Source organism: Salvelinus alpinus, chromosome 36, assembly GCF_045679555.1.
Source record: "Salvelinus alpinus chromosome 36, SLU_Salpinus.1, whole genome shotgun sequence".
NCBI classification, from domain to species: Eukaryota; Metazoa; Chordata; class Actinopteri; order Salmoniformes; family Salmonidae; genus Salvelinus; species Salvelinus alpinus.
Genome location: NC_092121.1, coordinates 2,547,071 through 2,571,016, shown reverse-complemented (window position 1 = coordinate 2,571,016; position 23,946 = coordinate 2,547,071). Strand labels below are relative to the sequence as shown.

The 23,946-nt window shown below is 43.6% G+C and overlaps 1 protein-coding gene across 1 annotated transcript in view; it reads right to left on the bottom strand.

The window, feature by feature from the left end:
* The window catches only part of LOC139564871 (corticotropin-releasing factor receptor 1-like), a 160,579-nt gene that overhangs the window by 55,619 nt on the left and 81,014 nt on the right, over positions 1 to 23,946 (bottom strand). The window contains exons 4-5 of the mRNA XM_071384708.1: positions 17,397 to 17,516; positions 2,726 to 2,808 (exon numbers count right to left, since the gene is read on the bottom strand). Of these exons, the coding sequence (XP_071240809.1) occupies positions 2,726 to 2,808; positions 17,397 to 17,516 (203 nt within the window). The remainder of the gene's footprint in view (positions 1 to 2,725; positions 2,809 to 17,396; positions 17,517 to 23,946) is intronic.

The window sequence follows — 23,946 nt, the reverse complement described above, 5'->3', positions numbered from 1 at the left end:
TGTGTGAATTGCTGGCATAAACAGCTCCAACAAAAGAACCACTGTAGTCCGATATAGTGAATGCCAAGAAAGAGTAATATAGCTAACCCTTTTTCCTATTTGTAAGCAAAAGCTATGCCCTAAAGGATTGCACACTTTCTGAATATCAGTAAAGGACACTGGAACTACTTTTAATTAAGTACATTGGACCTTTGTGTCTGCAAGGTGACACTGTTAAAATAGCACTGCTTTGCCACCGTCCGCAGTCTTTGAATAACCATGCCATTGTGTCCCATACTGTTTTTAATTTCCCCTATACCACAAGGTTTGATTTTGTAAACGCGCAGCGCCAACCTTCCCAATGCTTTGATCTGGATGAGCCAAACCACAAAGCAGTGGGCGTCCGAGGCGACAGCGTGCTCCCCTGTGTGAGTGGACGTATTCATTTGCATGTGTATGTCCCTCAGGAAACAGATGGTGGGGAGAGGAGAGCAGGCAGTGTGCAGACCGTCTGCCCGGTAGCAAGGGGGTCCTCAACAGCTTTAGAGGACTCACGTGTTCGCCCGTTCACAATGCTGCTAGCTATCAGCTGCCTGCTTGCCAATGGCCATCACAATCAATCTGTGTCATTGGTTTTAGGAAGGGAGCTAATTTGTTTAGTACATGATTCATAATCCTGTAAGTGATTCATATAGTGCAGCTTTCAGACTCGTTCAAATGAAGGTTGATGTTTTTCCAGGGAACGGAAAGGAGGGCAAAAAGGGTCACTGGTCAAATTTGGGGTTAAAAAAGTATTTCAGAGAAAAATGACAATGTACAGCAAGAGTTATAATAAGGTCATCTAATTGACCAGTTTACAATCAATGGAATGGCGTTGGAATAGCTTGACGTTGGAAAATTCACAGTACATGTAACAAGTGATTGGAGCTACTGTACAGTATATACTTGGGAGACCATGCACGCTACCTTTCCTTCCCTCCAACCAGATCACCTCCATAACGATCTGGTCGATGTAAACAACCACTTATGCCTTGTTAAATACAAGCTACAAATAAGCCTACACATTAAGCTCAAACTCCCTTCCACTCTCTTCTCCTCCCAAAGACGGAAGAAAAGTGTTTAGGTAAACGCCCTGTTGCCTTGAGGACTGAGATGTAAAGGCATGACGCTGTATGACCGGTAGCTTCTGCTGTGAATGACTAAGCTGAGCTGGGCCCTCTCCGAAAGATTTAAATTGGAGTACAGTTGCCTCAGTAGGGGATTCACTTGTGACGGCTTAGTCATCCAGCATCAACAGGATGCTCATTGACAACGAAAAGCAAATTGGAGAGATGAAGCTTGGAACACCCACTCTATAGCACACATCATCAGTCCTGGAGTTTTGAAGAGAATGTGTGCTGGAAGAGCAGGTGGTGGCGCTGGTGTGATTTCTGTTGTACCACAGAATGTTTCTATTGGCAGCCGTAGCCTCAAGATTAGAGAAGAGGGCCAGTAACCTGAGGGTAGCCCCTCGCTTCGAATACCAGGGCCGACGGAAAAAAATCTGGTGTGATATGAGCTGGTACCGGAAGGGTTGCTTGCGTCAGTATCGCAGGTGCTACTGCCGTTGTGCCCTTGAGCAAGGTACTTACAGGAGAAGCTTTATTTTTTTCAATCAAATCTACATGTTATAGAAGGGGTCCAGACACCTTTTTTTGCGATTTCACTTGTTTATGAGAAACTTACCCCAAAAAACAAATAAATTCCTTATCCTCGTTGTGTAGTATGGGGCCCCTGAAAAAACATGAACAAACTCTCCCAAAACACCCAAATACGTCCTTTAAGAAAAGTAAAATCTCCCAGTATAGTGATGCAGAGGTTTAGATGTTGTACACATGAAATTCTGTCATTCTGAACATTACCGCAGCGGTATATTCCCTTTTGTGCGACTCAAGCTTTTTAACTTATCCAGCTGTTCCATTATCTGTGTAGCTTGCTACTACACGTAATTGGCATTATAATAAAATATACATAAAGTGTCTTAATAGGGCGTTAGGCCACCAAGAGCTGCTAGAACAGCTTCAATGCACCATGGCATAGATTCCACAAGAGTCTGGAACTTCCTGTATTGTAGCACCTGCTTTGTACACCTCATTTACTCAAGTGTTTCCTTTATTTTGGCTGTTACGTGTAGACTGGATGGAGAGGAATAGCTCGAGTCGCAGTAAAAGGGAATATAACGTTGTCAATAAAGTTCGGAATGAAACAATTTCATGTGTCCAACATCTAATGACCCGCGTCACAATATTGAGAGCTGTTTTTGGAGCCTTTGTTCATGTATTTTCAGGGACGCCATACTACACAACGTGGGTGAGGAAGTGATTTGCCGTTTGAGGTAAGTTTCTCAAAAACAAGTGAAATCACAGAAAAGGTGTCTGGACCTATCTATAACACGCCATTTACATAGAAGAATTGAGATGTGGTTGTAAAAATGAAAACTTTGTTAAAAAAATAACTCCCACAATGCTTTAGGGGGGCTGCTCTGTGTCGGACCCTATCCAGCCCATCATGTGCGTGTTTCGGTTTGAGGGATACTGAGAATTTCTCTGCAAATAGAGAGTAAATATATTTTCAGCAGTGCTTGTATCCTTGGAAGAAGAATGGAAGAATATATCTTTACTATCCATTGCAGAGAAATTCTCAGAATTCTCAGAGTTAAACAGTTACCTTTCCATACACCAATAGCCATGCTACATACAGTACATACCTCATTGAGAATCTCTTGACACTGGGTGTAGTTGCCTTTCACGGCCCAGGACCCGTTGGAAAGGCATTCTCTGTACACATTGTCTGTGGAAATAAAGGATTGAAAACCATGTTACAAAGTAAGCAAACATGCACCATTTCTCCTTTCATACAAGCGAAAACCGAAACCTTGAAAACTCAGAGTCTGCAAAAACTACACAGGGCGGCTGTAATTTATGCAGCTTAGAGTGCTGACAGACCCCGATAGAGGACACGCGATCCAATCTTGACAATGGTGCACGCCAAACCCATTTCCAAATAAGTATTTGAACTCTTGACAGAGCTGCCGCTTTTTTTATTCTCTAAATAATAATTTAAAAAATACAACAAAGTCTCCAGGAATAAAGTAAAGCAACAAAACAAAAAAACACCCACGGCTGAGAGGTGTCTTCATTTGATGTCAGGTGTACATGCTACACGCGCACAGTGGAGGTAATGTGACTCAAGAAGTAAGCAAGAGACAAACAAGAGAAGCAAAGCCACAGACTTCTAAAAGACTCTCTGCTGTGTTCACAAGGTTGCGACAGAGTAAGCGACAGAGTGTCGGAGACGGCAGAAAACACATCAAAGGCAGTCAGATCTTAAGCTAACCTAAAATAAAGACAGTCAGCTACGCTCTACTAACACCTAATGAACCATCATAATGTTCCCTGACAAAGTCCAAGGAAGGAAGCATCATGTTGTTGCCCCATGACACGTCTAATTGGTTGTTCTTAAGTTGATTGACAGAGTAGGTGGCATGCCATGCTCTCAATATGTTATAAAAAAGTATGGAAAAGGTATGAAATCAAGAGCTATAATTGAACGAGAGAAGTGTGATGCCATGATATCTCAACAATAACACTCTTGATGTGGTATACACCCCCCCCCCCCCGCCCCAAAATAAGAAATATTTGACATAATCAGAAATTTTCAAAAGTCACATGTTTTTTGTTGCAAGGGTTCTGTATTACAGTAGTTATTTACGACCATTATGTAGGCTACATTGACCGACCTGTTCTTGATCCGTGAGAGTTGTGCGGGGGGGTAATGCAAACACTAATTAACACACTCTCACGCGTTTATTGAACATTGACATCAACATTTGAACGTTCATAGTCTGTATCACTGAACACGAATACCCGTCGGACTAACCTATGCATCGGTACTACAGATTCATTCTTTGTGGCTAGCATTATACCATGACTGTCTGCCAAGAGCACCACGATAGATAGTTGACAGTATACATGATGTAATTAAGCATACACACGGTTCGTTCTTTGAACTGGGTTGGAGGTTGGGTAGTACTGAACATACGGCATGCTATGGATATGACATGAAAAGATCCACAAAAACGATACCGTTTTCATCTTTTTGACTTTGAAAATCAATCATGGTGACCTTTTTCTAAGCCACCCTTCTGAAAAGTTTCTCTTTCTTTTAGCTTTGTTTGAAAATGAGGTCGCTGCGATGTCCAGTATCACGCCAATGTGACAAGGAACTCAGGCTAACTCACTCACAGCAACGTCCCTGCGGCTAATAATTTACACCCATCAGTCCCCGTATCGATCATAATCCACTAATTTCACAAATAAAACTCCCAATAGAATGATGGGTTTTGGTGGAGTGGTAAAACTCCAATTTCAGGAGTAGACGTTTTCTCCAGAGACAGGGATCCCGGGTCCGGAACTTCCTTCCTCAAGATAGAGTGTCTAGAAGGGTCAGTAAATTCCAGGTCTGGAATCCTCCCTCATCTGTCTCCACCTCTCCTTCCAACCGTCTGAATAAATATAATAAATATAAAAAAGGAGAATGGAATTCCATTAGTTAAAGTAGAACTCCAGCTGAGAGCTAGACTTAAATTGGAAAGGAAGAGAGGGAAGGATTTAAAGTCCGCATCTGCATTTTCCGACAGAGTCAATACCTACCCTGAAGAAGAGGCTCCCATGTACTCCCTCCTGACTATAATTTAAACAGTGTAAAGGCCAGTGTAAAGGCCAAAATCCAAACTTGAACTCATGTCAAGGAAACCCCCTTTCAATACACAGTAAATCCAAAGATCAATCATGCTTAAACTCCAATTATCAACACCTACCGTTGACACATTGCCATATAATGACTTCGGAGTGCCTGTGCTTTGCTACAGTCTCATTCTCATTCAGTGTGATCTCATTCTCACTTTCCCTCTTTCCGCCCTCCCGACCACCACGGCGAACCCCATTGGTATTGGATGACTCACTCTATTAATGCAGCTGACCTTCTAAGCTATAATTAATCGAAATCTAGCTGAATCCCATGTAAGCCCCCGCCAGAAGCTTATCATTCTCTCTCGCCCCCTCAAACGGGATGGGTATGTTGTGTTCCGGCGCGTCTTAAGTGGGCTTAATCGACGAGCTGCCAGGCTATGTGGTAAGCATGGCAACGCAGAATAGAGAATACTGTTTACCATTCTTTGAGGAACAATCTTCGTACAGGGGAGAATATATCCGGTGAATACGAATGGGGCTCAATCTTCACTGTCTGAAGAGCTCTAGGAACTCTAAGAAGAAAGTGGGAAGCCCAGTTAAAAAGTTGTCTGAACTGAACACCTACAATCAGTAAACCCAGCTACAAAGGAGATAAATGTGAAGAAGTATCAGGAGTGGGGACCCAATTGAACGGTTTAATTCCAGACTAGATTCAGGGGTTTGAAACACTAATATCAGTTGTGTGAAACGATAATACCAATGTAACCTATCTGGGAAGACAACCACAGCTCTGAAATGATGATACAGCACCATGTATGAAGGAACCTTTCAGCAAAACTTTCTGCCAAAGTTCTTCAGCTTCAGGCTGGCCTGTACCCTTCCATCATCCACGCTTGGGTTATCCATAATGACGAGTACACTGAGCCAAGAGAGAAGCAATCGGAGGGTAGTCAAGGACTTTGGCCATCAGTTGGCTCAGCTCTTCCCTCCAACTGTTTGTCTCCTAGCAGGTGTAAGCTCCATTGGACACAGACGGTAATGTGACTAAGGAAGGGCCCAAAACAGCTTCTGTAAAGCCTGAGCAGATTGGGGGCAGACAGTGTTTCTGCACAGGATGTCGAGGTGGAATGCAACAGAGCAGTGACTGGGGAGTTGGGCTGCGTTGTCGAAGGGGTGGTGGTGGTGGTGTACAAGGCTGGAGAACTGACTCTACTGACTGTGTCGATATATAACAAGGGGGAAATACAGAGAGAGAGGGGGGCAGATGGAGTGTGTGAGAGAGGAGAGGAGAGAGACAGAGACAGAGACAGAGACAGACAGACAGACTATAGGCATCGCTGTAGGCCAAATGGACATGTGCTGATGGACATGTTATAGAAGAGACCTGCGAGACTGGGGGGAAGAGAGAGAGTCCAGGAGATTACATCTTTCCACTTCTTTCTTTCCAATTTATATCAATCACTCTACTGGAATCTTGACTTGAATCCTTTCTGGACTATTATTGTCCTTTTCCTCCTAATCCTAGTCCTCCCTGCTTGGAGGTTGAGGTGATATAGATCACACATACACAACTCAATGCCTGTTGTAATTGTTCCTGTCACCATTTCCCCTCATTTCCATTTTCTCCCTCTCTTTCTGCCTCTAATGCTATCTATAATTGGTGGTTGTATTGATTAGACATAAAATTCAAGGGCTTCCTTAATTGGTGCTGTCAAACCATGAAAGAGCTCTGTGATCACACACATGCACTCGCACGCACACACGCTCCTGACAAAGTGCTGGGCGGAAGGCAGAACCATGGATCGATTAGTTAATAGAATATTCTGATGTGAATGATTCTAAGTAACTTAACATGAATCATCATTTAGCTTAAGTAATTTGATTCACGATGACACTGATGGGTAATCAAGGCATTTATCAACTTGTAATTACAGTGTTCATGAGCATTGGTAAGCATCAATATGTCACGATCGTCGTAAGAACTGGATCAAGGCGCAGCGTGCGTAGAGTTCCACATCTTTATTACTAAGGGAAACTTTCAGCAAAAACAAAACAATAAACGTGACGTTTCGGAGTGCTCACAGGCAACAACACAAAAACAAGATCCCACAAAACACAGTGGGGAACTGGCTGCCTAAATATGATCCCCAATCAGAGACAACGATAAACAGCTGCCTCTGATTGGGAACCATACCAGGCCAACATAGAAATAAAACAAGCTAGATTACCCACCCGTGTCACACCCCGACCTAACCGACATAGAGAATAAAAAGGCTCTCTATGGTCTGGGCGTGACACAATAAATATTGAGTGTGCGATTACATTTTTGTGGAACTGGCGGTTGATCTTCTTACGTTTCTGCAACGAAGATTGAGATTACTGGTGTGCTTCCAGAATTGCCATGACTCATTTAAAGATAAACCACTACTAAGCCTTTTGAATCGCACACTGAATTATCAACTTTTTAGCTACAAAACATCCTGGGACACTTTTGAAGTTTGACTAACTCTGATCTTGGAGTGAAATGTCATTTTAACAGATGTTTGACAATGTGTAGATGATATTACAAAAACAGGACCAGAGCATCGCATGTGTCCAGATGTCTACCTTTGCTAATCTAATATATCAGATAAAGTGTGGTTTGGGACCATTTAAAATAACAGAGAAGCAGCTCCCAGCAGTTCATCATCGTTCTATTCTTGTCAGGATATTTCATAAATTCAAATCTGTGTCAGGAGGAAGCAATTTTTAAGGAGAGCTTCAGGATGAGGAACAGACTGAGATAATTGCTCCATTTTTATAGTTCAAAGTCCTTTCCTTCAAATCAGTTGTAATCAATTCTGCTCTGATCATCTGACTATACCGCTGGATGAGCTCGATGGTGTTTACGCTGGCTTCAGACCAACTTTGATTCCCTCGGGAGATAGTTCATTGTTCTGATCATGCACTGGAAAATTATATCACAAATCGTTTGGAGAAAAATTTGTAGACCTCCACAAGTCTGGTTCATCCTTGGGAACAATTTCCAAACACCTGAAGGTACCACGTTTATCTGTACAAACAATAGTAAGCAAGTATAAACACCATGGGACCACAAAGCCGTCATACCTCTCAGGAAGGAGACGCGTTCTGTCTCCTAGAGATGAACGTACTTTGGTGCGAAAAGTGCAAATCAATCCCAGAACAACAGCAAAGGACCTTGTGGAGATGCTGGAAGAAGGTACAAAAGGTACAAAAGGGTGTAAAGGTACAAAAGTATCTATATCCACAGTAAAACGAGTCCTATATCAACATAACCTGGCTGATCAGCAAGGAAGAAGCCACTGCTCCAAAACTGCCATTAATAAAAGCCAGACTACGGTTTGCAACTGCACATGGGGACAAAGATCGGACTTTTTAGAGAAATGTCCTCTGGTCTGATGAAACAAAAATAGAACTGTTTGGCCATAATGACCATCATTATGTTTGGAGGTAAAAGGGGGAGACTTGCAAGCCGAAGGGCACCATCCCAACCGTGAAGCGCGGGGGTGGCAGCATCATGTTGTGGGGGTGCTATGCTGCAGGAGGGACTGGTGCACTTCACAAAATAGATGGCATCATGAGGTAGGAAAATTATGTGGATATATTGAAGCAACATCTCAGGACATCAGTGAGGAAGTTAAAGCTTGGTCGCAAATGGGTCTTCCAAAAGGACAATGACCCCAAGCATACTTCCAAATTTGTGGCAAAATGGCTTAAGGACAACAACGTCAAGGTATTGGAGTGGCCATCACAAAGCCCTGACCTCAATCCTATAGAAAATGTGTGGGCAGAACTGAGAAAGCGTGGGCGAGCTAAGAGGCCTACAAACCTGACTCAGTTACACCAGCTCTGTCAGGAGAAATGGGCCAATTTTAACCCAATTTATTGTGGGAAGCTTGTGGAAGGCTACCCAAAACACTTGACCCAAGTTAAACAATTGAAAGGCAATGCTACCAAATACTAATTGAGTGTATGTAAACCTCTGACCCACTGGGAATGTGATGATAAAGAAAAAGCTGAAATAAATCACTCTCTCTACTATTATTCTGATATTTCACATTCTTAATATAAAGTGGTGATCCTAACTGACCTAAGCCAGGGCATTTTTACCAGGATTAAATGTCAGGAATTGTGAAAAACTGAGTTTAAATGTATTTGGCTAAGGTGTATGTAAACTTCCGACTTCAACTATATATATACACATATACACACATATGTACACATTTAAAAAAAAATATTTTCTACATAATATGAAGATAATGTTGCTTCAAATGAAACCAGGAATCATATGGCTTTAGCATCATTAAAATAAACTTCAGTATATTGTAGCCATTACAATTATCTGCTCAATTGATGTACAATTCCCAATACCTTCAGAGGCAAGAACATATGTCAGTGCTATAGACAGGTTGGTTGTTTAGCAATAAAACCAATGACTGCACAACTATGGGCAAAACAGACGGTGTTGGCTGAGATTGTTGACAACTGTCACGACTTCCGCCGAAGTCGGTTCCTCTCCTTGTTCGGGCGGCGCTCGGCGTCGCCGGTCTTCTAGCCATCATCGATCCACTTTTCATTTTCCATTTGTTTTGTCTTGTATTCTCACACACCTGGTCTCAATTTCCCTCATTACATGTTGTGTATTTAACCCTCTGTTCCCCCCCATGTCTTTGTGTGGAATTGTTTATTTTATGTGCACGTTGTCTCTGGTGCACGACGGGTTTTGTACCCATTTGTTTGTTGTTCTGGTTACCGGTGGTTTTTATGATTAAAACTGCTCCGTTGATTACCCAGTTTTGCTTTCCTGCGCCTGACTTCCCTGCCGCCAGTTACGCACTCCCTTACAACAACATGTAGGCCTGAACTATATTTTGTTTCCAAATGTTTATTGAAAACATAAATACATTTGAAAGATGAGCACTTAATGTCTCTTAAATACATTGTCACAGATGTTGGCTAGCGAGCTAGCAATTTTTTGGGCCATATTAGCATAGACGTAACATCCGTCGAAACACCTCAAAACAAGACATGATATCAAGAACAAGATAAAACTATCGGAAGCCAGCCATCTACGATTCCCCACATGGCAGCTTCATGTCATTGTCGCTAGCTATCTGAACATCACACGTCCTTCAGCCCCATCGGTGTGCGCACATCATTTTCGTGATGGTGTCAGCCAGCCCGTCTATAACATCAAGTACGTCTATGTTTGTTTTATGAAAACACTGACATTTACTTTTTAAATGAATATCCCTTTGGATTGTGTGGGATGACAGAGGATAAACAACAATAAACATGCAGATGTAATATTAATGTGTTTGGGAGTTATCTTTTCTACAATGAAAGTGAAAGACTAGAGAAATGAAATCACTGAATCGGATATATATGATACCTCAGATCATGCAATAAATCATATGTCTTAGGTCAGGTTGTGACAGATGGATTACCACTTTGCTGTTTCTCATATTGTAATGTAACCTTCTAGAGTGGTGTGTTTCTTATATTGTAATGTAACCTTCTAGAGTGGTGTATTTCTCATCTTTTAATGTAACATTCTAGAGTGTGTTTCTCAAATGTTAATGGAACCTTCTAGAGTGGTGTGTTTCTCATATTGCAATGTAGCCTTCTAGAGTGGTGTATTATATAATTTACATGGCCCTTTCGTCAATTTTCTCAGGCCTAAGAGGACAGAGCAAGAGTAATTGGTCCTACAGTGGTACTGCGGGTAGTTTTGTGTGGCTCGTGTTTAATGGTTAGTGACTAATTGCTAGAGGGAATATCAGATACACATGCCTAAGCACTTACTCCAGCAATGAAAAAAAATCATCAACATTTTTTATCTACAGAATCAGAAGACTTTCATTTATTTAATGGGTGCATCCACACAAAACTAGTATTAATTTCCCTCCACTGATCATTTTTAGAGAAGCACACATTGACCCTCTGAGAAAAGGAGGATTAGCTTGTTTCTGATAGGGATAGTTGATTATTGTTGGAATGGGAGCTACACGAAAACAAAATCATTGACAGTCCTCTTTAACTAGCATCAGCTAATTAAACTATCCACATTGATGTCTCGAGAGTTTACTAAATCTTACTTCGTAAATGAATAAAACAGATGTTGGTTTGAATCTTTTACATGAGAGAGAGAGAGAGAGAATATATTCAGAACTCTCTCAGTTTTTTCCAGTCAGTCCTCCTCTTATCCCCTACCTACTGAAAGAAACACAACCAGAGCTGATATATTTAGCTAAAAAGTAGAGCATAGGCATACATAATGTGCCCATGACTACATCACTAACTGGTTTCCAAAAGTTCTTAAAACACTACCAATTCCATCCGGGTGAATTCAAAACAAAAAATAGACCTTGGGGAGAAATATGATACAAAAAAATGACAAATAAAATACAACGGCACTTCACCATTTGACATTGTGCATTATTCAACATTCCAGTCAAATCACTGCCCTTGGGTCCGTCTTGCTCTGCTGTAAAGAGCCATGGGCTGAATTACCAAGGATTTGAATATGCAGTGTGTGACCTTGCATTACTGGTGTCCTAATTTACAAAACCTACCTCCCTCTCCATAGACAGAGAACCCATTAGGAATTCTACACCACAGTGCCCTCCGTAATTATTATTATTTTGGCGTTGTACTCCAAAGGTTTGGATGATTTGAAATCAAACAATAACTATGGGGTTAAAGTGCAGAATGTATATTTGTGTAAAGTAAAAAGTACACATTTGTTGGATGCATTATCTTTTTGTTTTGGTTGTGTTCCAGATAATTTTACGCTCAGTAGAAATTATGTAGGTGTCATAACCAGCCATAAAATATATATATGTCACAACAGGTCTAAATATGTGTCATGACGGTGTTATTACCATATCATAACAGGTTATGACAAGTTATGTCAGCTGTTATGACATATTATGACATGGCTATGACTGTGTCAAGTAAAGTGTTAACCAATTATCATACCCCCAAGAGATGCTAACCTCTCACCATTACAATAACAGGGAAGATTAGCATTCTATATCATACCCCCAAGACATGCTAACCTCTCACCATTACAATGACAGGGAAGGTTAGCATTTTATATCATACCCCCAAGAGATGCTAACCTCTCACCATTACAATAACAGGGAAGATTAGCATTCTATATCATACCCCCAAGACATGCTAACCTCTCACCATTACAATAACAGGGAAGGTTAGCATTTTTGGGGGTATGATATTTGTTAATCTGTAACTTTCATTATTCACGATTAATTCAGGATTATCCATAATCATGGTAGCATCCACATTCATGTAGAAGTCTTTAGAAACATATTATTTTCTTATTTACAATAAAAGTGACTCCAAAATGACACAATTCCTTATTTACCATTAATTTCTATTGGGCACAAAATCAACTGAAATGCAATCTGAACAAATAGAAAATTAGCTTGATGTAGTCATTGTGTGCTATGAATATGGGAATAAATACTAACCTTTTTACTACTTTAATACATATACACTATATATACATTAGTATATGGACGGCCCTTCAAATTTGTGGATTTCAGTGATGTAAAGCTTGGCGCCATTGGACTCTGGAGCAGTGGAAACGTGCTCTCTGGAGTATTGAATCACGCTTCCCATCTGGCAGTCCAACAGACAAATCTGGGTTTGGCAGATGCCAGGAGAATGCTACCTGCCCCAATGCATAGTGCCAACTGTAAAATGTGGTGGGGGAGGAATAATGTTCTAGGGCTGTTTTTCATGGTTCGGGCTCGGGCTAGGGCCTTAGTTCCAGTGAAGAGAAATCTTAACGCTACAGTATGCAGTGACATTTTAGATGATTCTGAGCTTCCAACGTTGTGGCAACAGTTTGGGGAAGGCCCTTTCCTGTTTCAGCATGACAATGCCCCCGTGTACAAAGTGAGATCCATACAGAAATGATTTGTCGAGATCGGTGTGGAAGATCTTGACTGGCCTGCACAGAGCCCTGACCTCAACCACATTGAACACCTTTGGGATGCATTGGAAAACCGACTGCGAGCTGAATGGAAGAAAATCCCCACAGCAATGTTACAACACCTAGTGAAAAGACGTTACAGAAGAGTGGAGGATGTTATAGTAGCAAATGGGGGACCAACTCCATATTAATGCCTATGATTTTGGAATTAGATGTTTGACGAGCAGGTGTCCACATACTTTTGGTCATGTAGTGTTTAAGCAAATTTGTCCCAATACGTTTGCTCCCCTAAAATGGGGGGTCTATGTACACAATGTGCTGTAATTTCTAAACAGTTCCTCCGATATGGATAAAAATTCCCTCTGCACTTTAACCTCAAAGTAATTGTTTTATTTCACATCCAAACTGTTGGAGTATACAGCCAAAATAATAAAACACGCTTCACTGTCCCAATAATTACGGAAGGCACTGGGGAGCGACTCACTTTTGCTCTCCCAAAGCAAAGCTCTCGCTCTCTTTCCCTTGCCTCTCTCTCTCTGACTGTTTAACTCTCTTCCTCTATTTTCATCTCTAAAATGCACAAGCGTTCATACACACAGATGTACAAAGATTTACTCAGAACCACGTTTGGCAATGATGTTTGCATCTGCATGCATACGTGTGTGTGTATTTGTGTATTGTATGTGTCTTAAGACAGGCCTGAACAATTAAGTGATAATGCCCTCGAAGCCGATGTTGGAGGATATATTGGCACAGGTGTTGCGGCAAACCGTGCCAATATATCCTCCAAACACCGGCTAAGAGGGCATTATCACTTCTATACCTCGGGTTAACAACATATTCAAATAATCATTGACACATTTTCAGTTTTTAGATTTTGTTAAGACCTGTATAAATAAACAATAGATAAACCCTAAAAATTGAGTTACAGTACCAGTCAAAAGTTTGGACATACCAGGGTTTTTCTATATTTTTACTATTTTCTACATTGTAGAATAATAGTGAAGACATCAAAACTATGAAATCATGTAGTAACCAACAAAGTCAAATATATTTTATGTTAGCCACCCTTTGCCTTGATGACAGCTTTGCAGACTCTTGGCATTCTCTCAACCAGCTTCATGAGGTAGTCACCTGGAATGCATTTCAATTAACAGGTTTGCCTTGTTAAAAGTACATTTGTGGAATTTCTTTCCTTTTTTTGAGCCAATCAGTTATGTTCTGACAAGGTATGGGTGGTATACAGACGATAGCCCTATTTGATAAAATACCAAGTCCATATTATAGCAAGAACAGCTCAAATAAGCAAAGAGTGACAGTCCATCATGACCTTAAGACATGAATGTCATGGTTCCAACTGTCACCAGAGGGCGACAGAGACCGTCCTAGAGACATTAATGACACTCAGGTGTGTCCTATTACTCATTATGATTTCCCTGTTATTAAAAGAGGTGTGTTTTCTGGTTTCCTTTGCAGAAGCTTGAATTGTTTACCGTGTGCGTTTGTTTCCTGGGTGAGTTTTCGCGACTTAGTGTTTGTTGCTTTTTCTAGTGTACTGTGATCCTGCGGCTGCTTTTTTAAATGTTTATCCTTAACCACTGATTCCTCTTCTCTGCACCTGGGTCCAACCTCACCACGTCACAGCAAGCTTCTGCCCAAACATGGACCCAGCAGAGATCACCCAGATCAAGAATGTTGTAACACACCAAGGAGCACTGCTGGGGTGGCAGTAAGAACAACTTTTCCAAACATAAGAGACCCTCTGGGCACTTACCGAATCCCTTCAACCACAGTCCAACCTCAACCCAGGAGGAGCCAATGCCCAAGTCTCATCGCCCAGTGCTGCAGGCATCGCCGTAGTTCCTCCAGGGAACCTGCCCCAGGAACTCAAGATTCCAGCCCCCGAGCGGTATGACGGCCACCCGAAAGGGGTTCCTCAATCAGTGTTCTCTGGTGTTCAAGCTACAGTCCTCCTCGTTCCGCTCTGATTGGGCCATGATCGCCGACATCATCTCTCTACTCTAGGACAAGGCCCTGGCGTGGGCAACAGCGGTGTGGGAACAGCAGCCACCATCCTGCAGCTCCATATTAGCCTTCACCCTCGAGCTGCAATGAGACTTCGACCACCCAATCGGCGGACGAGAAGCGGCCAGCCGACTGTTCAACATCCGCCAAGGGGCCAGACCAGTGGCTGATTTCGCCATTGAGTTCCGCACTCTTGCCGCCGAGAGTGGGTGGAATATGGAGGCCCTAGTCACCGTTTTCCACAAGGGTTTGTCTAACTCCATCAAGGATGAACTGGCCTCTCGGGAACTGGGAGAGGACCTTGAGTCCCTGATAACACTGGAAATCAGGATCAACAACCGCTTCCAAGAAAGCGTGAGACAACACCTTTTAGGCACCACCCAAATATCCCGGTTGCCTGAGTACCCCAAGCCCCCTGAAACCAGCATTAAGGAGCCCATGCAGCTGGGACGCACACGTCTGAGCCCAAAGGAACATGACAGGCGCATGCGCAAAGGTTGCTGCCTCTACTGCGGAGGTCTCGGCCATCTCCGAGCTACATGCCCAGAGCTGACGGGAAACGGCAAGGCATGCCAGGACAAGGGGAGACCATGACGAGCTGTGCAGTTACCCCCCGGATACCCAGTCACCGTCTGTCACTATCAGCAACCCTCCACAGGGACAACAGTCAGCACCAGATTCAAGCCTTCGTGGACACCGGGGCCGCAGAGAATTTCATTGATCAAAATTTCGCCAGAGAATTACAAATCCCCTGCTTGAAATGTCCCATCCCTCTGCAGATTCAAGCCCTCGATGGACGCCCCATTGTCTCCGGCCAGGTGGAATATCAGACCAAGCCCAATCTACTGCAGGTTGGGGTGAATCACTCATTATTTTGATCATGGCTCCCGAGAACCCCCTTATCCTAGGGTACCCCTGGCTAGCTCTACATAACTCACTATTCTCCTGGTCCATGGGACACTTACTAGACTGCGATAAGGACTTCCAGACTAAATGTCTGAGACCCCCACCAAGAGCATCACCGTGTCTTCCTGAATCCATTGAAGACCAAGACTTGTCGGCTCTCCCTCCCAAATACTTCGACCTCCGAGAGGCCTTCAGCAAGAGGCAAGCAGGCACCCTTCCTCCCATCGTCCATATGACTGCGCCATAGAAGTTCTAACCGGCTCCACACCTCCCTGGGGCCGTCTGTACTCCCTCTCGACCCCTGAGGCAGCAGTCATGGACAATTACATCTGGGAGTCGCTGGAAGCAGGTTTCAGTCGCCCCTCTACATCCCCAGTTGGTGCAGGTTTCTTCTTCGTGGGTAAGAAGGATGGAGGCCTGCGTCCTTGCATGGATTACAGAGGGCTGAACTGGATTATGATCAAAAATCACTAGAACCTACCCCTGATGTCTGTCGCATTGGAGTTGGCCCCAGGGGCCCAATTCTTCACCAAACTGGATCTCCGCAACGCTTACAATCTGGTGAGAATCAGGGAGGGAGATCAGGGAGGGAGGGAGATCCTTAACCACTGATTCCTCGTCTGGTCTCTTCTCTGCACCTGGGTCCAACTTCACCACATCACAATGAAGGTCAGTCAATCTGGAAAATTGCAGTCATAAAAACCATCAAGCACTATGATGAAACTGGCTTTCATGAGGACCGCCACAGGAAAGAAAGACCCAGAGTTACCTCTGCTGCAGAGGATATGCTCATTAGAGTTAATTGCACCTCGAAAAATGCAGCCAAAATAAATGCTTCACAAAGTTCTAGTAACAGACACATCTCAACATCAACTGTTCAGAGGAGACTGCGTGAATCAGGCATTCATGGTTGAATTGTTGCAAAGAAACCACTGCTAAAGGACACCAATAAGAAGAGACTTGCTTGGGCCAAGAAACACGAGCAATGGACATTAGACCGGTGGAAATCTGTCCTTCGGTCTAAAGAGTCCAAATTTGAGATTTGTTTTGGCTCCAACAGCCATGTCTTTGTGAGACGCAGAGTAGGTGAACGGATGACCTCCGCATGTGTGGTTCCCACCGTGAAGCATGGAGGAGGTGGTGTGATGGTGCTTTGCTGGTAACACTGTCTGTGATTTATATTCGAATTTAAGCCACAGCATTCTGCAGCAATACGCCATCCCATCTGGTTTGTGCTTAGTGGGACTATCACTTGTTTTTCAACAGGACAATGACCCAACACACATCCAGGCTGTGTAAGGGCTATTTGACCAAAGAGAGTGCTGCATCAGATGACCTGGCCTCCACAATCACCCAGCTTCAACAGAATTGAAATGGTTTGGGATGAGTAGGACCGCAGAGTGAAGGAAAAGCAGCCAAGTGCTCAGCATATGTGGGAACTCCTTCACGACTGTTGGAAAAGCATTCCATGTGAAACTGGTTGAGAGAATGCCAAGAGTGTGCAAAGTTGTCATCAAGGCAAAGGGTGGCTACTTTAAAGAATCTAAAATCAATGTTTTTTTTATTTGTTTAACTGTTGTGGTTACTACCTGATTCCATGTGTTATTTCCTAGTTTTGATGACTTCACTATTATTGTACAATGTAGAAAATAGTAAAAAAAAAAATAGAAAAACCCTTGAATGAGTAGGTGTGTCCAAACTTTTGACTGGTACTGTACAACTTTGGATATTGACAGACACACACAAATAAGCATTGTCAATGGGGCTCTACTCACTGGTGGTGTTGTACTTGACGCCATAGAACATCTCTGGACATGGCCGTGACACCCACTCCCCTGCAGTGCTCTTTGGCCAGCAGGTACCGATGGGATCGATGGACATGTTACAGAACAGGCCTGAGCAACAGAGAAAGGAGGGAGGGAGATAGAGAGACAGACACAGAGAAGGGGATCAGAAAGGGAGAGAAAGACAAGAGAGAGGACAAGAGGAAAAAAGCCAGCATTACAACCAGTGGATTTTTGTCTGTGATTGTGGATGGACAGAGGTTAAAGAGCACAGTGTCACAGCTGTCTAACAGAGAGAGAATGGTAAATAAAGAACAGGACATGACCACCGTAACCTGCCTAGCAGTGCTTACAGGTAACTGGCCCTGGCAACAGTAGGGTCGACCACACACACATGGTCACAGAGGTCATAACCATGGCACCAGTCATCATCCGAGCTACAGCCTCAGGGCATGTCCAGTTGTATTCAATTATAACAACCCCTAACTTTTCTAATGTTTGAACATTGGACATTTTGGAAAGTTGTACAATGTTTACCCATGACATTTGACATTTCCATCCCTCTTATATGAAGTTGTGCTAAACAGTAGGAACTCATTGGTTTGTTTAGACCACCCCTCAATCTATAAATGCCTAAAATAACATGAATAATGTTGATTGAAAGTTTGTTTACAAATAGTTGAAATGTGCAAAGTGCAAACTAGGATTACAGTTACTATGCACTAGTAATTGAATGACTACCATTCAAAAGTTTGGGGTCACTTAGAAATGTACTTGTTTTTGAAAGAAAAGCAATTATTTTGTCCATTAAAATAACATCAGCTTGATCAGAAATACATTGTTAATGTTGTAAATTACTGTTGTAGCTGGAAATGGCTGATTGGGGCGGCAGGTATCCTAGTGGTTAGAGCGTTAGGCCAGTAACCTAAAGGTTGCTAGATCGAATCCCTGAGCTGACAAAGTAAACATCTCTTGTTCTTCCCCTGAACAAGGCAGTTAACCCGCTGTTCCTAGGCCATCATTGTAAATAAGAATTTGTTCTTAACTGACTTGCCTGGTTAAAAAAAAAAGATTAATTTTTAATGGAATATCTACATAGGTGTAGAGGTTTGAGGTACACTACCGTTCAAAAGTTTGGGGTCACTTAGAAATGTCCTTGTTTTTGAAAGAAAAGCACATTTTCTGTCCATTAAAATAACATACAATTGATCAGAAATACAGTGTAGACATTGTTAATGTTGTAAATGACTATTGTGGCTGGAAACGGTAGATTTTTAATGGAATATCTACATAGGCCCATTATCAGCAACCATCACTCCTGTGTTCCAATGGCAAGTTGTGTTAGCTAATCCAAGTTTATCATTTTAAAAAGGCTAATTGATCACTAGAAAATCCTTTTGCAATTATGTTAGCACAGCTGAAAACTGTTCTGATTAAAGAAGCAATAAAACTGGCCTTCTTTAGACTAGTTGTGTATCTGGAGCATCAGCATTTGTGGGTTCGATGACAGGCTCAAAATGGCCAGAAACAAAGGACTTTCTTCTGAAACTCGTCAGTCTATTCTTGTTCTGAAAATTGAAGGCTATTCCATGCGAGAAATTGCCAAGAAAGTGAAGATCTCATACAGCGCTGTGTACTACTCCCTTCACAGAACAGCGCAAACTGGCCCTAACCAGAATAGAAAGGGGGTTGGGAGGCCCCAGTGCACAACTGAGCAAGAGGATAAGTACATTAGAGTGTCTAGTTTGAGAAACAGACGCCTCGCAAGTCCTCAACTGGCAGCTTCATTAAATAGTACCCGCAAACACCAGTCTCAACGTCAACAGTGAAGAGGCGACTCCGGGATGCTGGCCTGCTAGGCAGAGTTCCTCTGTCCAGTGTTTGTGTTCTTTTGCCCATCTTAATATTTTATTTTTATTGGCCAGTCTGAGATATGGCTTTTTCTTTGCAACTCTGCCTAGAAGGCCAGCATCCCGGAGTCGCGCCTCTTCACTGTTGACGTTGAGACTGGTGTTTTGCGGGTACTATTTCATGAAGCTGCCAGTTGAGGACTTGTGAGGCGTGTGTTAATCTACTATGCCTTGGGTGGATGGCATTTTTACCTTGTATTTGGGAAGGAGGGGTGTGTGTGTGTGTGTGTGTGTGTGTGTGTGTGTGTGTGTGTGTGTGTGTGTGTGTGTGTGTGTGTTTGTGGAAGATCTATTAAAAGAGCTGTCGAAGCTCTTGTTACAGTGTTTTGACACGGTAGGCAACATCAGCAACCTTTTATATACACCACATCACAGAAGCCACCGCAAACATCCCAAGCCGTGAACGGTCTCCGATTGATTATCCACACTACTAAGTAACAGAAGTGGTTTTACGAGAATCCCAAAGATAATCAGATGAATAGTCTTGTAAACCTGACCCTTGGCAACAGCAGTGACTAGCGTCTGCAATTCATGACGGACTCCTTTGGTACTTCGATAAGGGAAAAATGATTGTTTCTGGGGTGTTTCCCCTTCAGACAGACAACTCTCCCAACAAATCACGAGGCAGACATGCCAGAACGTCACGATTTGCATCCAAAATGTACAGGTAAACCTTTGCAGTTGATTTAGTGAAGGTAGTTAACGCAAACTAGCCACTTGCGAAATGCACTCATTAAAAATAACCTCTGTGATCTCCATCTTGCTAGCCACTATTTTGTGTATGGGGTATGTGGCCAACAAGTGAAGAAGGCAGTGACGCAGGCAGTTTCTCTATGACAATCTGACGTTCTATTACGCACAGACATTACGTGTCAAGACGGAACATTGGATACATAGTGGGAGGCGACTGGGTTAGCGTTTTCTTGTATTTAGATCATCTCAGGTCTCTGCCTCCCTTTAGGGTATTTTCCATTTCCATTTTGGTCATTTAGCATACACTCTTATGCAGAGTGATTTACAGTTAGAGTTAGGTTACAGTTTCCCCCTGTGATCTTTGTTCATCCCTGCAATGCCTGAGCACAACAGATGATTGCAACGTCTGTGCATGAAGATGAAAGCGTGATGAAATAATCGAATATTTCCGATTCATGGAAAATAAGCAGATGTGATATACACAGAAGAGGTGAGTCACAATCTGTCTATGGACCCGTAATCCACCGCGAGCCACTGTCGTACTAGCAACAACATCTGTGTTAACGTGCTAGCAACGACACTCTAGTGGAAAGCATGCTTACAGGTAGCAGCAAACCTGTACCTGGGGATAAAGGGATTAACACCTCACAGTGGCCTTCCATGATGATCATAACAACAACAAAACAGCAACAACAGCAACCACCACAATAGGGATACAGGTGGGCAGGTAACCCTTAGCAACAGCTGCTGGACTACCAGCGAGGCAGCTGGGTCTGTCAGTCAGGTGAGCTGGGAGAGTTGGAGGGGAGAGGGAGAGAGTGAATGAATGAACGAGGGAACGGTAGAGGGAGCGAGGTTGCGAGGGCGACAACAACTGAACGAGAGAGAGAGGGAATGAAAGAGAGAAACGTAGAGAGCAGCAGACTGTGATGAAGAGGTAGGTAGATTGGTCTGATGGATAGGCTCTGTTTCGCTATAACACCATGCTGAAATAGTAAATAGTAATGGAGGCAAGCCAAATCTGGGCTAGGTAATTGTCAGTACCCTTAAGGAAAAACCACATGAATTTCACATAATCACGTGTTTCACATGTGTAGTTTTGTGTTATCACATGTTTATTTTACATGTTGTCACATTAACACATGTGAAAACATGATCTTGTGAAATAAATGTGACAATAAATGTAAAACTGCAAATTCGATTTTCACATGTGAACGTGCAATTAAAGATAGATTTTCACATGGGAATTTGTCTTACATGTGGAACTGCAAATTTGATTTTCAAATGTGAAAATGCTTAAAATGTGAAACTACATGTGAAATACCATCACATGTGAAGTGTTCCAAAACTACGTGGTTTCACATGTGAAAGGATATGTGATCACATGTGAAAAATCCACATGTGAAACTTGATGTGAAATGTCATCACATGTAAAGTGTTCCAAAACCATGATTTCACATGTGAAATCTCACATGAAATGATGTGGTTTTTCCTTAAAGGGTTATGGATGGATAAATAGATGGAGTAAGAGAAGGGAACACATTAGCAAAATAGGAGGTGTCTGTCTGGGTACATTTAGCGTCGTCGGACTCCATATGCTAGTGATTCGATGAGTCGTAAAGGGAGAAGACTTTCCAGTGTTTTTTTTCTCCCCAAAGATTTAAAACTTCAGTGAAGACATCCAATCCTCACTATGTAAATGAGAGAGGTGGAGACGCTGGAGGGATTTGAATACCTAGCACAACCCCAAACACGATTCTGATAAACTAAAACGGGGATAAAACGCAAAGTTGGGAGGCTGCAGGCAGTTTAAAACTAATTAGAGCACGTCAGATTGGAGGAGGCAAGCAGGCAGCCCTCGTATAGCTGATAACATTACTCTGGGCTGTGGGAGAAAAATGTGTTACTTATTAATCAAATAAAGGGGACTCTAATTTGTCATGGACAATTTTTTCAACCACAGGCAGCTATGCATCATGGGCTGCCAAAGAAAAGCCCATGATGCATAGCGATTGGCTTAGAGAAAATCTTCCCCTTAATTTCACGGAGGGGAGTCAAATGTTTTGTAGCGACCAGCACAGACAGCTGTGTGTTATGTGTATTGCTATTAATTGGTCGTGTTGTACTTACCAGTACCCGTGTTCGCGGGGTCCGACATGCCAATCAAACTGCTATCTGCCAATCGTGGGAATGCCTGAAATGTTCTGATGCCGGGCATTTTTGTGGTTGGTGTAGTGCTGTGTTTGGAGGGGGGCGGTGTTAGCAAGGGGATGGAGCATTGCAAGTTGGCGTGGGCTATGGCCATGGCCAAACAGTAACCGTAAATTCGTGAACTCAATCCTCTGTCAGGACAAATGTTCCTGTATGATTTAGCCAGGTCATTACATTGGTGTCAGAAGTAAAAACGTAGATAAAAGTTAGCCAGCTAGCTAGCTGACTACCGTAGCTAGCTAACGTACATGACAACGGGGGTTGAAAATGGTTAGAGGGATTTCGAAATTGAAGGTGGAGGTAGGGGACGACTATGGCCAAGGAGGTGCATGTGCATGGACGTCGGAGGATCTGGCTGAGGAGTTCACCACGGCATCAGAGCACAGAGACCGCTTGAGGGAGACCGCTAGAATGATGTCGGCTGAAGCGGGCATGAGTACTTCGTCGACTGTGCTTCGTGAGGATTCTGGTGGGCGGACCGAAGGGGTGACGTCGAAGCTGCGGGAAGAGGAATCTGGTGCTCAGGATGTAAACAAACATGGCAGTGCCCAGTTCCCGATTGCGTCCGAATCTGTTAAGACCCAGAAGTACTCCGGTAAGGCGGATTGGGAAGCTTTTCATGCTCAGTTTGAAATGTTAGCTCATTTTGGGGCTGGGTGAATGAAGATAGGGCACTGCAGTTGGCTTTGTGCCTGACGGATGATGCTCTGTCCTGTTTGATATTGATTTGTCCCGAGGAAAGACGTGATTATGGGGCTTTACTGGGAGCACTGAGGAGGCGCTTTGGACAGTGTGTACAGCCCGGGCTGCTGCGCTCAGAACTGAGTAATAGACGCAGGAAGCCTGGAGAGCCACTACAGGGTGCTAGCTAATGACCTTGAGAGCCTCTCTTGGCGGGCATATGTTCACATGCCCCCCTCTGTGCAGAGCGAGCTAGCACGGGACCAGTTCATCCAGGCGCTTTCTCCTATGGAGCTGCGCATACAGACCCAGCTGGCTCATCCTGAGTCATTGCAGATAGCCTTGGAGATGGCTTTGGAGAGGGAGCTCGTGTGGGCTGGGGCTTCAGCTGTGGCTTTGGTGGGGGTGCAGGGAGACAGACCCACTGTGCGAGCTGGGGGGCAGAGCAGCCCGGAGCCGGAAAAGCCTGCATGGGTGGCTGTAATGACTGAAATCATTCGTGCTGTGTCGCTACAGGCAGCACGAGACACACGCCCTGGTCCCAGGGTCTGCTGGGGATGTGGCCAGCCAAGCCATCTGTGCCGGATTTCCCCATGTCCCCCAGAGCTGAGGGAAAAGGCTTGGGGTCCGCATAGACGGGGCAGTGCGGACCTCTGGCTCGCTTTCCCAACCACCACCACCATGTTCAGGAGGATCCCACCAACACGGACGGGGGAGCAAGGATCCAAGTCCCCCAGAAGCAGACGAGGGCAAGCGGATGGAGCTTGTTGTTATGGTGGGCCGGACCTGCGTTGGGGACTTTTGTCATGTCCCTGTCACTGTGGAGGGGGTGCCCTGCTCTGTCCAGTCGTCATGGTTCCTAAGAAGGGGTGCAAGCTGAGGTTCTGTGCGGACTTCAGGTGGCTGAATGAGATAACCAGGAAGGTCTCATAACCCATACCACGTATCGATGAGTCGCTGGACCTGGTTAGGGGGTCCTCCTGGTTCTCCTCAATAGACCTCCGCAGTGGCTACTGGCAGGTGCCCCTCTCCCCAGAGGCCAGAGC